The sequence below is a fragment of the Melanerpes formicivorus genome, unplaced genomic scaffold (assembly GCF_026170545.1).
Source record: "Melanerpes formicivorus ecotype bairdi unplaced genomic scaffold, bMelFor1.0.p_v2 SCAF_48, whole genome shotgun sequence".
Lineage (NCBI taxonomy): Eukaryota > Metazoa > Chordata > Aves > Piciformes > Picidae > Melanerpes > Melanerpes formicivorus.
Window position 1 is genome coordinate 1,221,578 of NW_027142400.1, and position 14,410 is coordinate 1,235,987.

Below are 14,410 nucleotides of genomic sequence, written 5' to 3' on the forward strand. Positions count from 1 at the left end.
GGGCTGGCTAGTGTGTTCCGGACTGCGCTGCCGGTGGCGGCTGTGCGGTGCAGGTAGCCGCGGGGCGGGGTCGGCCCTGGGCAGGCTCGGGATGGGGGAGAGAAGCGAACCGAAGCTGTGACGCCAGTTGTACCGCCGGGGTGGGGGTTGCCCCGTAACTGGCTTTGGTGCCAGGGGTATGGGGGATGAGTGCGCGTCTATGGGGAACGGTAATGGCTTCGGTGCTGGGGCAGAGAAGGAAGCGGCCTCGATGCCAGGGTCCTCCGGAGACCACCGTCTCGCCGCCTCGGACGGGGCTGCTCCGGCTGTGGGTTGCCGGTTACTCTTTCCCGCTTGGGGCTGCGGAAACGCCTCGAACAGGCGGCCGTGCCTCACTGCTGACCGTACCTGGGCCATGGGGCAGGCCAGCGGGCTGGCTGGGGTGCTGCCTTTGGCTTTCTCATCGCACCCGTGTTGACATTTACGGTGACTTAGCGGGCGGTGGGGGTTGTGGGCGCCATACCTAACAGTCTTCTGTTTAATGTGTTGAGATGAATCAGTCATATGAAACTGAAAATAAAAACAAAACTCCAGAAACTTCCTTGTTAGTTCAGTACGTCCTAAATCATGTCATTCATAAATTCATAATCTAGTTGCAGTATGTTATCTTGTTACAGTACGTTTCCAACAAAGTACAGTGTGGTTTCCCCCACTTGGGTTTTTTTTTTTTTTCTTTTTTTTTTTTTTTTTTAAAGTTAGGCAGGATAAGAAACTTTGGAGTGGTGTTGCTTCAGAAAAATCGGAATTGAATGAGAAGTTTTAAGATGAGAGAGATACTCTGCTTTTTCAAGAGTGCTAAAGCTTATGGGTGATGTGTGTGATGGACTGATTTATGCTGAGCAAATGTAATGGGATGGTTTCTTTCTAACAGGAAACTTCTTTGACCTCCTGTCATGGTCTTGTACTTACTTCTGAATCTTGTAACTATTTAAGTGAAATTTCCTTTTACTAACCAAAGCTGTACTATTCTATTAAAAAAGAATCTTTCCTTGCCCTTGGTTGCTGACATTTACAGCTGTCATAAACTTCAGATAAAGATCAAGTGTCCTCTAGAGGGAGATCTTGATGCTTCTACGTGCTTTTATTAAGGAAAGAATCTATGATAATGAGCGTGTATGTCTTCATCAGAACCTGTTTTCTGGGTCGGTGCTTGGAAATTTCGCTGCGGAATACAGACTGTAGCCTGTAATGTAACATTTTTGTAGGTTAAATGAAGCGTGCTTGCTTTAGTTCGAAGAGATCCCATTAAATGAGTAATCTGTATGAGTTCCAAAGTACCACTCCTGTGGTAGGACCTACATTTGTGGCATCAATTCTGCAAATGCTTATGTAGATACTGACTTCCATATAGCATTCTCATTATCATCTGGATGCTTTGGAGAGTAGCTTATTTGCTGATCTAAACAAAAAATCAGCAGCTGATTGGAAAGTGTTCTGGGTTAAATGGCTTCAGCATGAGTGCTAGCAGCTGAGCAAGGAAACAATGCAGAAATAAAGTGTCCCCTTTAAGCAATCTTAGTAACTGAAGGGAAGCAGTACTTTTTTGCTATAAACAGCAGAGACTGAAAGATTATTTTTGCAGATACATTCAAATAGTTAATGTAGTTAACTCTATATTCCACACATTCCATCCATATTATTGGAATAAGCTTGGTAGGATTGTTATGGTGGTGAGTTATTCAGTGTGTAACTTACAGCATGAGATTTCTTTCTCACAGGTAGTTAAAAAATGATTCCCTAGTAAACAAGGCAACTATACTTCCCCCTCCTCCCCCCCCCCAAGTAAATGCAAATAATGAACTCAGCATAGTTTCTGGCATAAGTCTGTTCTGTAAAACTAAAGGCTCTGTGCAACTTGCTCTGTGGATATAGGTGGAAAATTTCCTTACTGCAGGACAGTTGGATTGGGTCAAAAATATTTTTTCAGTTTTTAGTTGAGCCCCTTCTTGTCTTTCAAGCAATTTGTATGAAATAGATATTCTTAGACTGACTCCATAATAGATGTAGCATTTGTATTCTTATAAGTGTATATATAAACTACTGCACAATTAATTGACTTCTTTGTGTGTGTAAAGAACTGCTGCTGTGAGTAAGGTTGAAGTGATTTGCATTACTTATGTTGCAAGTTTGTTTCTCTGTTTTGTACTAATTTTCTTTCTTTTTGTGATATGGAAATACTTCTCTGCAATGTATTAAAAGCCATACAGAGTGCTTGGCAGCAAATAGTGTTGCATAATTGGATGTACAGATGTTAGAGTGATAAATTCCATTAATAAATGGGAATAGAAGTTAGGGTCAGTCTTGTTCAGCAAAGCATATTTAGATGCTGAAGTTACTCAAATTGTAGACTGTAATAAATTGTGCACTGAATAATTAATTCTTTATTGCAGATCATCATTTTCAGAGGATTCCAGCTGTGTGGTCTGTCTAGCCATAATGAGCTCATCACTGGTTGCTTATGATGATTCGGACTCTGAGACAGAAACTGAAAAGACTGAAGCTCCCCGTACATCTAGCAGACAAACAAGCCATCCAAGTACTTCTGTGAATTGTGTTCAGTACTTTGCATCTGGTAGTTTGTGTACGAAATCTGTTTATGAAATGCAGCCTCCTGAGAGCACTGACAGTTCTGGCACAAGCACTGCTTGTGAAGTTCCCCCTGTCCGTTATGCACAGAATAATATGAATTTGGCATCTTCTTATTGTAGGAGCCCATACTCTGGCCATAATGTATTATGTATGTCCTACAAAAATGAACAATCATCAAGCTCTTCAACAAAGTCTGGCAATGGCATTTCCCAGAAGAGAATGCTTAGAGACAGTACAACTGCTATAAAAGGAATTAGACCATACATCCCTAAAAGATTGCGTCAAGAAAATTCCAGTATGCCTGAACAAAAAGAACCTGAGGCGAGAAATACCTCAGATTATGATGATAAACCGGGCATATCAGGAGAGCAGACTTCAAGAAAGATATCTGAATTAATTAAGCCATATTTGGGATCCAAATATAAATTAACTGAACTCCCCAAAACTGTAATATTTTACATGTCTAAACACAGTGGTCCTGTTAATGAAATCCAGTGGTGTCCTGTACGAGAACAAAGTCACATGCTTCTCTCAGCTTCTATGGACAAAACAGTCAAGGTAATGTAAAACAGGATGCTTTGTCGACCAATTATCAAACTTAAAAGTACTGTATTAAATAGTGATCTTCTGGGAATAACATCCTTGCTTTTGTGTTTAACAGTTCAAATGTATTCAGAATTCGAGATGCTCTGGAGTACAAGAACCTGTTGTGATCTTGCCTCCTAATCCCTCACTAAAAAAATGACTGCCAGCACTAGAATAATGCCTTTCTGACAAGCCTAAGTGGCTAGTGATGGAGGAGGTATGTCAGATCAGATGAGTTGTTTTGTCTGAACTAGTGGGCCAGATCTTGCATCGGGGGGTTGGACTTGACCTTAGGAGGACCTTTTCAACCCCTACCATCCTGTGATCCTGTGCATCCCAGAAAGGTGCCCTGTCATCATCTAAGGAGCCTTTCCACTTTGTTTCAAGGGTTAGTGCAATACTTAAAGTATATTTTCCTTCTAGCTTTAGTGACTTTGGCTTCAGATCATTGTTGATTTAGTCAGGACAAGAAGTCTTAATTTTATCAACAGTGGGTAATAAAAATAATTTGTGTGTATGCTTTCCCAGATGCAGGGCTCAGGCCACTTCTTGGTTCAAATAAGTCTTCTGAAGTGGGTTTACACAGGAACATAGGTTTGATAAGAGCACACAGAAAGTGTCCTTTTTGGAAGGCATGCTTTATTGTATCTATCATGTATTTAATGTGGCAGGTTCAATTTTTTTAAAACCTGGTTCTAAAATTTAGGTGTTTCAATCTTGCCAAGTAAAAAGGTAGGAGTAACAAAGCCCTTTGTACCTGTATACTTCTAAGGCTAAAGGAGAGCAGGGGATTTTGAAATGGACTTTGATTTCATGTAAGAAAAATATTCTTAAATTCCCTTACTAAAATTGAGCTTTAAAAAATTTTACTATTTTGATGTTTAATTTCTAGTAGAAAACCTAGTTTCATTTATTGTTGCTTTTGTGTGATTTTTATTATCCTAGAATTTTTTTTTCTTTCCTCTTTTCCCAGTTTTCCCATGGGGCCCTGTGAAATATGCACTGGCTTTGCATCTTTGATGCAGTGATGTTTTTCAATCTTGGACAGAGATTTTCCCTGTTTTCCTCCTTCATGTCTATTAAAACACTGGTGCTCACAAAAGAAAAAAACCCACATCTAAGGCATGAATAAAAATTGCTCTTTTAAATTGCTTACCTTTTATTCTTTAAAGTTACGATAGCTTCACTGGCTCTGTAGTCAGCATAGCCTATTACACCATCAAAGTCTGAATACTTTGAACTGTGGGAAATTCCTCCATCTTCTTTCCCAAGCTTTTTTAACATCTTCACATCTTAAAGATTAAATGGAGCACAAAATACACTCTAAGTACAGACTTAGAAAGAAAAGACCAAGATATGCAAAAAGTGCTCATGCTTGTTTTTGGTTAGCACCAATTTTAAATTTTGTTTATATAAAATTATAAACACCTCTGACTTAAATATGGCTGAATTTGACTTTTTGTCTTAAACTGTCATACCATGTGCTTAGTGCTTGTTTTCTATCACAGAGCTTCATTTTACTGCTGAGGAAGTTACAGGTGTGCTAAATTTGGTACAGCAATCTAAAATCAGTGTTGCTATGTAAAATTACTTAAAAATGGAAATAATAGCCTGTCTGTTTTGTCTTCTAAGTAGAAAGTAAGATGACTTTATTTTTCTAGGGTAGTGTTACCACCCTTGATGGGAAGCAGTCCTTAAAAGCAAAGCTGTTTTTGAGGGAATCTAGGTGCCCGGAAACATGGAAATGCAATTATAAACAGAGTATGTTAATGTTGGCAATGCTTCAGAGCATGTGAGTCTAAAACATGAATGAAGTAATAATGTAGCTGTTAAAAAATATATTAAGACACACTTCAGTATTTTTGGAAGGTGGCCTGTAGGGTAATACCTATGAACGGTTCTTACTGTTACTTCTTAATGAAATGGCAGCCTATAGTGGTAAGAGCAGTAGAATCTTTTGCAGTTTACACCTTTACACAAGTACCTCTCAGGCCAGTAGAGGGCATGGTTAGATTAAGTATTGACTTGATGTTAACAAAACTATTTTCACGAACTTTAGAGGGTCACAAGCCCAGAAATCTCTAATGACTCTCACAGCAGATGTTTATAATCTGGGGATTTTTTGGCTGTCTACCATTGCCTGAAGTTCTTTATTTTCTAGTGTAAACATAAAACAACTGATTGAAAATGCAGATGTAGAGGTACCACTGCTTTTGTTTTTTGTTGTTTTCTTCCAAAAACACCTGCTTGAAACTGCTGCTTCAATTCCAGGCGGTGGAAGCATCTTTTCCTTCCCTTTAAAGGAAGCACCACAGGTGTTTGCACTGTTTACTTTGGAAAATTTGATTTAGATTAAATTTAAAGCACTGTTGGAAGCCTAAAATCCCTGTATAATCAGAGAGACTATGCAGTGCAGAGGCACAAAATGCTGTACTTTGTTAGTCATGTGAATAACTGTGAATGAATATTTTAATGTGTAAATGTCTTGGATTCAGTCCTTGCACTCAGCCCATGTGTTAAGACATTCATCTTTTGAAGAGTCTAATATTAGTGGAGATTTTTCAGAATTGAGAGTTACGTCTAAGCTTATCTGACTGACTATAGTAGTTGTGCATAAATGATCTATAACAGCATACAATTTTTGCAGTATTTAGCCAAAGAGTTTTGCATCTTTTATACATTCTTTTGTGCTCAAATGTTTTCCTCTTTACATTTTCATTACAAAGAAAAAGAAGAAATGATTAGTTTAGTTATCTTAATTTAGTGATCTGCATTTCTTTATTCCCATCTAAATTATTGTGACTGAATCATCCATACTGCACATACAAAATGTATATATAGAACTGGTAATACATTTTCTTAAGTGTGTGCATGCATCCTGAGGGAAAGAACAATCTTCCTTTTATATTCTCCTGGTTTAACCAATGTACACTTTGCTATCTTTGTGAATGAATGTTTACATGGTCAAATTTGTGCAAAAAGTAAGTTGATGTTTTCAGCTTGTTAACTGAAGGCCAGCATAGTGTCAGGTAAGATCATCTGAAGCAGTTTATGTAAATACAATGTGTCTTTAGGAGGAATTTCACTGATTTAGAGGATTTTATTTTTCATTGAAAGCATTTGCTGTTAATTTTTTTTTTTTGGATGTATGGCTGCATTTAGGAAAAACAAACCACAAATGGTTATCAAATGGTATGCTTGAAAAATCAATCAACTATGGGGTGTAATTCTCTATAGAGGAATGCTTCTACCAGCAGATGGGGCTCCTCAGCATCTTAGAAAGGGGTGGTGAATAAATTGCCTCTATAAAGCCCAGAAGATTTTAATACTTGCCTCCATGTTGTGCATTGCAAGACCAAAATGAAAAGTTTATGTATGTGTTGCAATGCGTAAGAAAACCTCATGGAGACCTGAAAGTACAAGAGACTGTTGTACAGGAAGTGATATGTATTGTGGATTGATTGTCCACAGTTCTTCTTGTCTGGAGCATCAATAGAAGAATGTTTCATGCTAAATAAAAAATTTGTGAGGAATGGGAAGTGGGTGGAGCTTAGCTCTGTGCTTTGCCAAGTCTTTTACCCTCTCTTTTCTTAGAATTTTGAACTTCTCATTCAAAATGTAAGCTGATAGTAATTCTAGCTTACATAAGTGCAGAAGTGAGCAGGAAACCTAACGTAAGTTAGGGAAAATACGATTGAGCACAGTGCTGTGGCAGTGCTCTTCACTATTACATTCTAACTGTGCTATCAGTGACCTGTGATTCTAGTTTAAGTACACATTTTAAGGCTTGTAAAACATGGTTGTCTGATTATATCTGTTTTCTTTGAAAAACATTTCTCTACCTTCTGTTTGAATAGCTGTTGTAAATGAAATTTAGGCTGTTACTGCCATTTTTGGTTTTGCCTACTTAAACACCAAAATAATGTTTGTGATTTTAATTCTTCTCTATGTTTTTTTTTTCATACATTTTGAGACTGCTGTTATTAAAGGTATAGGTTCCATAAAGTGAATATTCATCACTTTCTTATTTAGGTATTTCTGGTTTAAAAACCCAGATATAGAATCCAAAATCACAGGTTAGTGTTGAATACAGTTGTTTACCTTAGGTGGAAGGTTAGATATAAAGTTGCCTTGTGAAAGACAGGTTTACCAATTGCAGCAACCACTATACTGCATTCACATGATTAATGTCTTTTGTTTGGGAGACCTTGTGACTGCATAAAGCAACAGAGGCATAAATATTTTCACTAGTTACTGATGCCAAACACAACTTTTTAACAACTCAAGCATCCTATACCATTATTCTATATTTCCTATTCTGTATTAACATCAACTCAAGGTGACGTCTTTATGTAATAATCTGTAAACCTTAATTCTGTGTTCTTAGTTTTCTATTTAGAGCATCACAGCAGGTATTGTTTGTTGCAAGGTATTTTTCAATGTTCAGCACTTTAATCCTCTATTGATGAACATGGTCAAGGAAAGAAAGTGCTGTGATTTGTTCAGTATGCAAAATGTATAAAGCACTTTGGCTTGACTTGTATTATAACACATTGTTGGAAATTTTTCTTAGTGCATTTTGTCACCTTCATGGCTACTTGAACTATACCTCCCTTAGTCACAGCTGATTCTGTGCAAGGAAAGGAAAAGTTTTTAAAATTGGTTTAATAATGTCAGTGTGTTGAACAGGAGTGTTGCCTACTTCTCATGATTGTGAACACGAGAACGGCCCTACTGGTCCAGACCAAGGCTCTGTCAAGCCCAGTGGTCAGTCCCTAGTTGGATCCATAACTAGATGCCTAAAGAAAAAGTCGAAGACTTGATACATTTAAATCCTCTCCTGGTTTCTGCCTATTTTCAAGTCAGGGGATTTCTGAGCTCCAATGCAGTTCATCTTTGTAATGTGCTACCTCAAGAGATCTTATGCAGATGCTTTTCCAGTCTTAAGAGACCTTCTTGTATCGTTAAATCTGGAGTGGTATATTACTCACACTCGTATTTAATGTATGGATTTTAGTTCCCGGACTGTATCAGTACTACAAGAAATAGCATTTTTCTTCATATTTTCAAAACCTGTTTTTTTGTGGCTGTGTGCTTGTTGGGAGAAAGGTAACACAGTAGTATATTCTAAGACTTGGTTATTATTGATCCTGTTGTATTTGACTGAATGTGACAAAACATCAGTGTAAGCTACCATCCATATAATGTGTGTAGCACTGATGATACAGATTACCTAGATAATACTGTTACCCTGTCCCAGAATGGGGAATAATTTCTGTTTTCAACCATTGTGCATAAAATCCACTTGCAATAGGCAGTGTTCCTTGTTCTGTCACATTCGGTTTGTGAAGGAATGAATTTAAGCTGCCGGCATATTTCCTCTAAGCTCATGTGTAGCTGCCAGATGGCTATAGCCCTGCCATTGCTAGGCTAGATTCAAACTGTGCATTAAGCAGTATTAGTTATTGTGCTGCCAGTATCCTGTGTGTTGCAAGACTTAGATTAATTTTTAAAACATAATTGTGGCACTGCTCTTTTAATTGTAGTTGATGCATAGGAATTTGGGGAGTCATCCTATTTAATACGTGTTTCACTTTAACTGAAATGTTTTAAAGCAGATCCCTCTGATATTGGTACAATTTATACTGTATTTTAAAAATAACAAGAAGTTCTCTCCATTATCTTGGAAATGGCAAGGAAATGCTTGTGTTCTGGAGATTGTGTTGCTTATCTAGATGTGTGAAAAAAAATTGTTGTTTTCTTGTTGAAGGGGCTATTGTTGAAGAGGCTACTAAATAGGCTACTCTGAAATACCAAAGCTGACTTTTCTTTATGATGCCTTGTTCTGACCTTCTTCCTTTGTCTGTTCAGAACTATGTGTGGTTTTTTCCCAGGCACTTCAGGCTTGTTGATTATTAAGATGCTCATACACTTATTTCCTGTAATACCAATTTCCTATTGAATATATATGAGAGCTGTAATAGATTCTTTGAGCACATTGATATTTTTTTCTAACTCAGTGATTTCATACACTTCAATGAGAAATATTGTCCATAATGCTAATTTTGTAAGAAAAAGAACATTGTGTAGGAAGGCATGTTCTTGACCATTAAAGAAAGCTTCTGGCTGTGCTTATGCCTGGATCATAATAAGGTCAGGATATAATGGTTAGTACTAGGAACTGTTCTGCAAAAGCCATTAACACTAGTCAAAGAACAGTTCATGAAGGTGGTGGATTTTGGCCTGTTCATCCCAATGTGATGTGTGGGTAAGTGTTGTTCCACATTTGGTGTGTTAATACCTACATACATTTAGAGATGTTACACAGAGATTTATTTTTTAAATTTTTTCTTGTTTCCAGCAATGCTGTTGTCAAGGAAACAGAAATCCTTGTAATGTCTTTGTTCACATTCTCAGAATCCACTTCTGGAGATGGCTTGTATAGTTTGTATTATGTTCTTAGTAGCTGACACATTCTTGTGCCTCAAAGGATTATTGTTTTTTCAAATTACTATTTTTCTTTGAGTATAAATAGCACCATCCCAATCTCTATACTGTTTCATAGACCCCTGTTTTCTTCTTCACCAACAAGGACTAAATTCGGTGCTGCTTTTGATTAGAATTTGTTAACACTTATGTGGAAGCTGGCATTTTTGAAAGAAGAGGGACAAAATTGCAGTGAACTTCTCAGCTTCTGTATTAGGGTTTCAGTTCTGTAAGGCCATTAGTTTTCCTTCACAACTGGAAATACCAGGATCACAGAATTGTCAGGGTTGGAAGTGACCTCAAGGATCATCTGCTTCTAACCCCCCTGCCATGGGCAGGGACACTTTCCACTAGATCAGGTTGCGCCAGAGCCACATCCAGCCTGGCCTTAACTTCCAGGGATGGGGCTTCCACCACCTCTTTGGGCAGTGTGTTCCAGTATCTCACTACCTGACACCCTAAAAGGTCCCTCACCAGCTTTCTTGTAAGCCCCCTTCAGATACTGGAAGATCTCCTTGGAACCTTCTCTTCTCCAAAGTGAACAACCCCAACTCTTTCATCCTGTCCTCATAGGAGTGGAGCTCCAGCTCAAATGTGTCCTGCATTAGGAACTCCTTAAAGAATACTAGTGTAGTGGTCCAAGTGGCCTTGCAAAGCATTTTCACTGCCTTATAGCCATGTTAGAGGATATGGCTATGGGAAGAAGAGTGAGAGAAGATGGATATTCCATGGCACAGCTAATATGCTTGTGTTTTTCCCCAGCTGGGAATTGTTTAGTGAAAAATTCATGAAGTTCTTCCAAGAGAGTTAACAGAGCCTTGCTGTAGATCCTCTTCTGTGTCTCTTTCCTTTGGGGTCTTTCAAGTCTCTTTCCCTTTTATTAATCTGTTTGGCTTGATTAAGTGTTGAGGAAAAAGTACTGTGTTGATTTATATTGACCAATATGTTCGAGGTGGCTGCGGGTGAGATACAAGGGGAACATGGCTGTGGTGACAATTGTCACAAACCTTTCTTGGGAAATTCCAAAATATGGAAAGCAACTTGGATTTCTGTAACAATATGTGGGAGAAAGGATTCTATTTCATCCTTTTACTGAAAGAGTTTTGGTTACTTGTGACATGACTTACCGAATAACAAGAATATTAAATGTTTATTTGACTATTTGTCCTTGGAAATCCATCTGTACTGAAAAGCAGAGTTCTGCACTTCCTTTCTACTGAGCTGTTTACTAAGTGCCTCTGAAGTAGCCTGAAGGAGAGAAATAAGCAACCTTGTTTTCTCCCTAGTGGAGCCAATCTACTAGGGCAGAAAAAGTTAGGGCTAGCAATGTTAATGAAATAGTTTCTCTAATGAAGCTTAACTGATAATATCATAAATTAAGCCTTTCAATAATGCATAGGATCTCTATGGGCAGCTGCTGAGGATTTGAACATCAGAATGTCACTTGGGAGGGGAGAAGTGTATGGTGGTGTTATCCCCTATCCTGGATGCTTCAGTAAAATTGCTCATAATAAAGTCAAGATTTTGGTGCTTGGAAAAAGGGCAACTAGAGCAATTTTAAGTTCTGAAGTTACTATAATATGTTATGGGACTATCTCAATTTATTTAACAGTTGAAAAATTCTGAATGTTTTCTTAGAAGTATAAATAACACTAGTCTAATTTTGCTTCTTTTCTAGGAGTCTAGCTTCATTGACACATCTCACATACTGCTATGTATTAACAAATAAAAATCTGCTAGTGAGGCTAGAAGGCATCTGATGACCGATTCCCTACCTCTCTTGGTCGGTTGATGTTGTCAAGGAAACAAATTTTTGAGAAGCTTTGCTCTAATTTTTCAGGTTCCATAGATTACTTGTGTAGGATTTATCCACCATCAGGGGTAAAAGCAATTTGCCTGAACTGTCTATTCTTTTCGGTACATTCATGTCCTTGTTTTTTTAAAGCAGCTTTTATTTTTAGTTTGTGTGAAATAGCTGCATCTTTAAGGTCATAGTATCAACGAATGTACCAAAGATTGCTGACATTTGATCTTTAGATGAAGCCTGCTAGAAAAATCTTTAATGACCTTTGCTATATATTTGTGCTGCAAAGACAAATGTTCATTATAGATTCCTTTTAATTTAAAGGGGAAAGAAATATTAATAAACTCCTTGTTCTTTAGAGAAGTTGTTTCAGTACTGTGGAACTAATGACTTACCATCCTTTATCATACATATCATGTTTAAGCTTCCCTCTTCAAAGCAAAAAGCATTTTATGTCTACTCTGGAACTTACTTGATTTGTCTTTGAGTACATATGTGATGGCTAACTGGCTGGTTAGGGTATTGTGATTGAGCTTTACCTTCAGTGTGCTTGTGGAAGCGTTTAATGTATTTACTCTTCAATTTAAATAAACACATCTAAAATTATAGATATTGAAACCTTTCTTAGGTGTTTCAGTTGGCTAATGGATTGGAGATGCTGGGTGTGACTGCATGTGATTGTATGTTGTGCATGTGCCAGATGTGTAACACCTCACTTACTGAAGTCAGATTTTGGGATTTGTCCTGCTGTCTAATTATCTTTGTCTGGATTATGATGTCCTCTTTAAAAGAATTCTTCTCATTCTGAACATTGCGATTAGTGGCTGAAATGGTATATTATGTACTGAGTGACACACCTGTGCCTATAGAAGGGATGACAGCTAATAATACTTGGTTGATACATTGAAGTTAGCTCTGTGTTAACAATGCCAAAGACATTAAAATTAGGTAGTTCTGTCTTACTCTGCTAGTATGGAAATAGTACTAGTTACAAATGTCCTTGCTGCCAGCAAAACACATAGCTGCTTGACATAATTCCTATCTTATTTTCATAGTGAAATACTTAGCCTAGTCTTAAACATGAGCAGAACTATGTCACTGATATCCTGTGGGTTTACAATGGCATCTGTCTTTTCCACAGCCTAGGATTTTTCATCTTTTGGTCTTTTTGTAGTTATTAACGTTAGCCTTGGGAATAATTTCTTTTTTTTCAGTTGAAAGAATGAAGAGTTGTAAAGAAAATGGTATTTGCCCAGGCTCACTGATAAATGAATGCAAGGTCTGTTAGAGCTCAGGTTTTCAGACAGCTGTTGTAAATCCTTAACTGCATACTGCCCCTCATAAGTATCAGTGTGAGCAATGAGACTGCAATAACTACTTTAACAAAGCAGCCTTCTAATTTTATATTGCAGATGGGATAGAATTAGTAGATGCAGAATAGGTTATTTCTTAGAAATAGAAATTTTGCTTTAAGTTTGACTGTTTACCATTGTTTTTAGAACTGTTGTAGCAGTGTGCTATGTTGTGCTATTGTACACATACTGATGATTGTGTCCCCTGCTTAAAGCACTGTGCTCTAGAACAGGAGCCGCTTGTTTGATTGAATCAGTGGATCACCTACAGCTGTTATCTTTGCTGCATCAAGTTCTCCCCTTGCCTAATGTGCAAGAATGGGATAGAGCAATTGAAGCTTTCTTAGTTGTTGTTTGTTATTTGTTTTATTAACTATATGGAGAGAAGATGGTTATCTGATTTTTATACATGCACATGTATCAATGTAAAGCTGTAAAGAATGAGTGATCTTAGTAGATTCACAAGTTCATATATGCAAAACTCCCATGATAATATTGAAGTGTAGCACAAATAGATGTGTGGAAGCCACTATTAACTGAAATCTAGAGTAAAATAGTGAAACATCTTAAGAGCTGGTCAGTGTTGGGTTTTTCCCTCCTGTTACCAGAGATTCTAGGTCAACAGAAAAGAGACACAATGTTTCAGAAACTGAAAGGTGTAGATGCTAAGACTGTACTTATGTTCTGAATAGAACATTGTTTGTTGCTCTAATAGTGGATGTTCAACATCCCCATATCCCACAGATATGTGAATCCCACAGTTTTTGAGTGTAACTATCCAGTCCTTAGTTACCTGTAGGAATAGCAGACACTTAAAACAATTTGCCTCTGAAGTGCTCCAAGTCTGAAATTGAGAAATCTCCACTTCTAATAGAGCATAAAAGCATGCAGTTTAGGGAAGTGATTGATGCTAATGAATATGATAGAGGTGAAGGGAAAATTGGGTTATTTAGTAAATGGTCATAATAATTTAGGTAATTATGTCCTGGGGAGTTGTGATACATTTGAAGTTGTTCTTTGCCTGCTGGTGAAATATTAATTGCTTAAGTGTTTCCTGGGCATGAATACTAACTACTAGTAGCCACTACTGTGATTGTGTTTTCAGGTGTTCTGAATGCACTTGTTTCATCCTTAATACACAACTATTGCACTCTAAAGTCAGTGAAAAACTGCCAAATTTATGCCATCTTATTCTTCTCACAAACAGGTTCAGTAGTAGAAAATGTAGTGCTTTTAAAGTAATTCTTAATAGCTACCTGTCATTATATATTGGTTTCTCTTGGTTCACTTGAATATGTGCATCAAAGTGCTCTGCTTTAACCATCATCCCAAATACACCTAATTCTGTGTGTGAAATACGTAATTTATATGAAGTAAATGTTTGTTTATATGTTGTATACAGCTGGAGCAGAGATACAAGTGCCTTTGACACACTTTGCTTTGCTTTCTGCTAAAATAGCTCTGATTTTTCTTATTGTACAACAAACCATAGCTCAAATAACTGATTCATGAATGTATTGCAACGTATTTTCACATCTTCATTTATCCAGAACCT

At 37.5% G+C, this 14,410-nt stretch overlaps 1 protein-coding gene across 2 annotated transcripts in view; it reads left to right on the plus strand.

The window, feature by feature from the left end:
- The first annotated feature begins 43 nt into the window (after positions 1-43).
- WDR25 (WD repeat domain 25) overlaps positions 44-14,410 on the plus strand; it is a 61,451-nt gene continuing 47,084 nt past the window's right edge. For both annotated transcript variants that reach the window (XM_068160127.1, XM_068160128.1), the window contains exons 1-2: positions 44-53; positions 2,430-3,186. In XM_068160127.1, the coding sequence (XP_068016228.1) occupies positions 2,476-3,186 (711 nt within the window). In that variant the 5' untranslated portion in view covers positions 44-53; positions 2,430-2,475. The remainder of the gene's footprint in view (positions 54-2,429; positions 3,187-14,410) is intronic.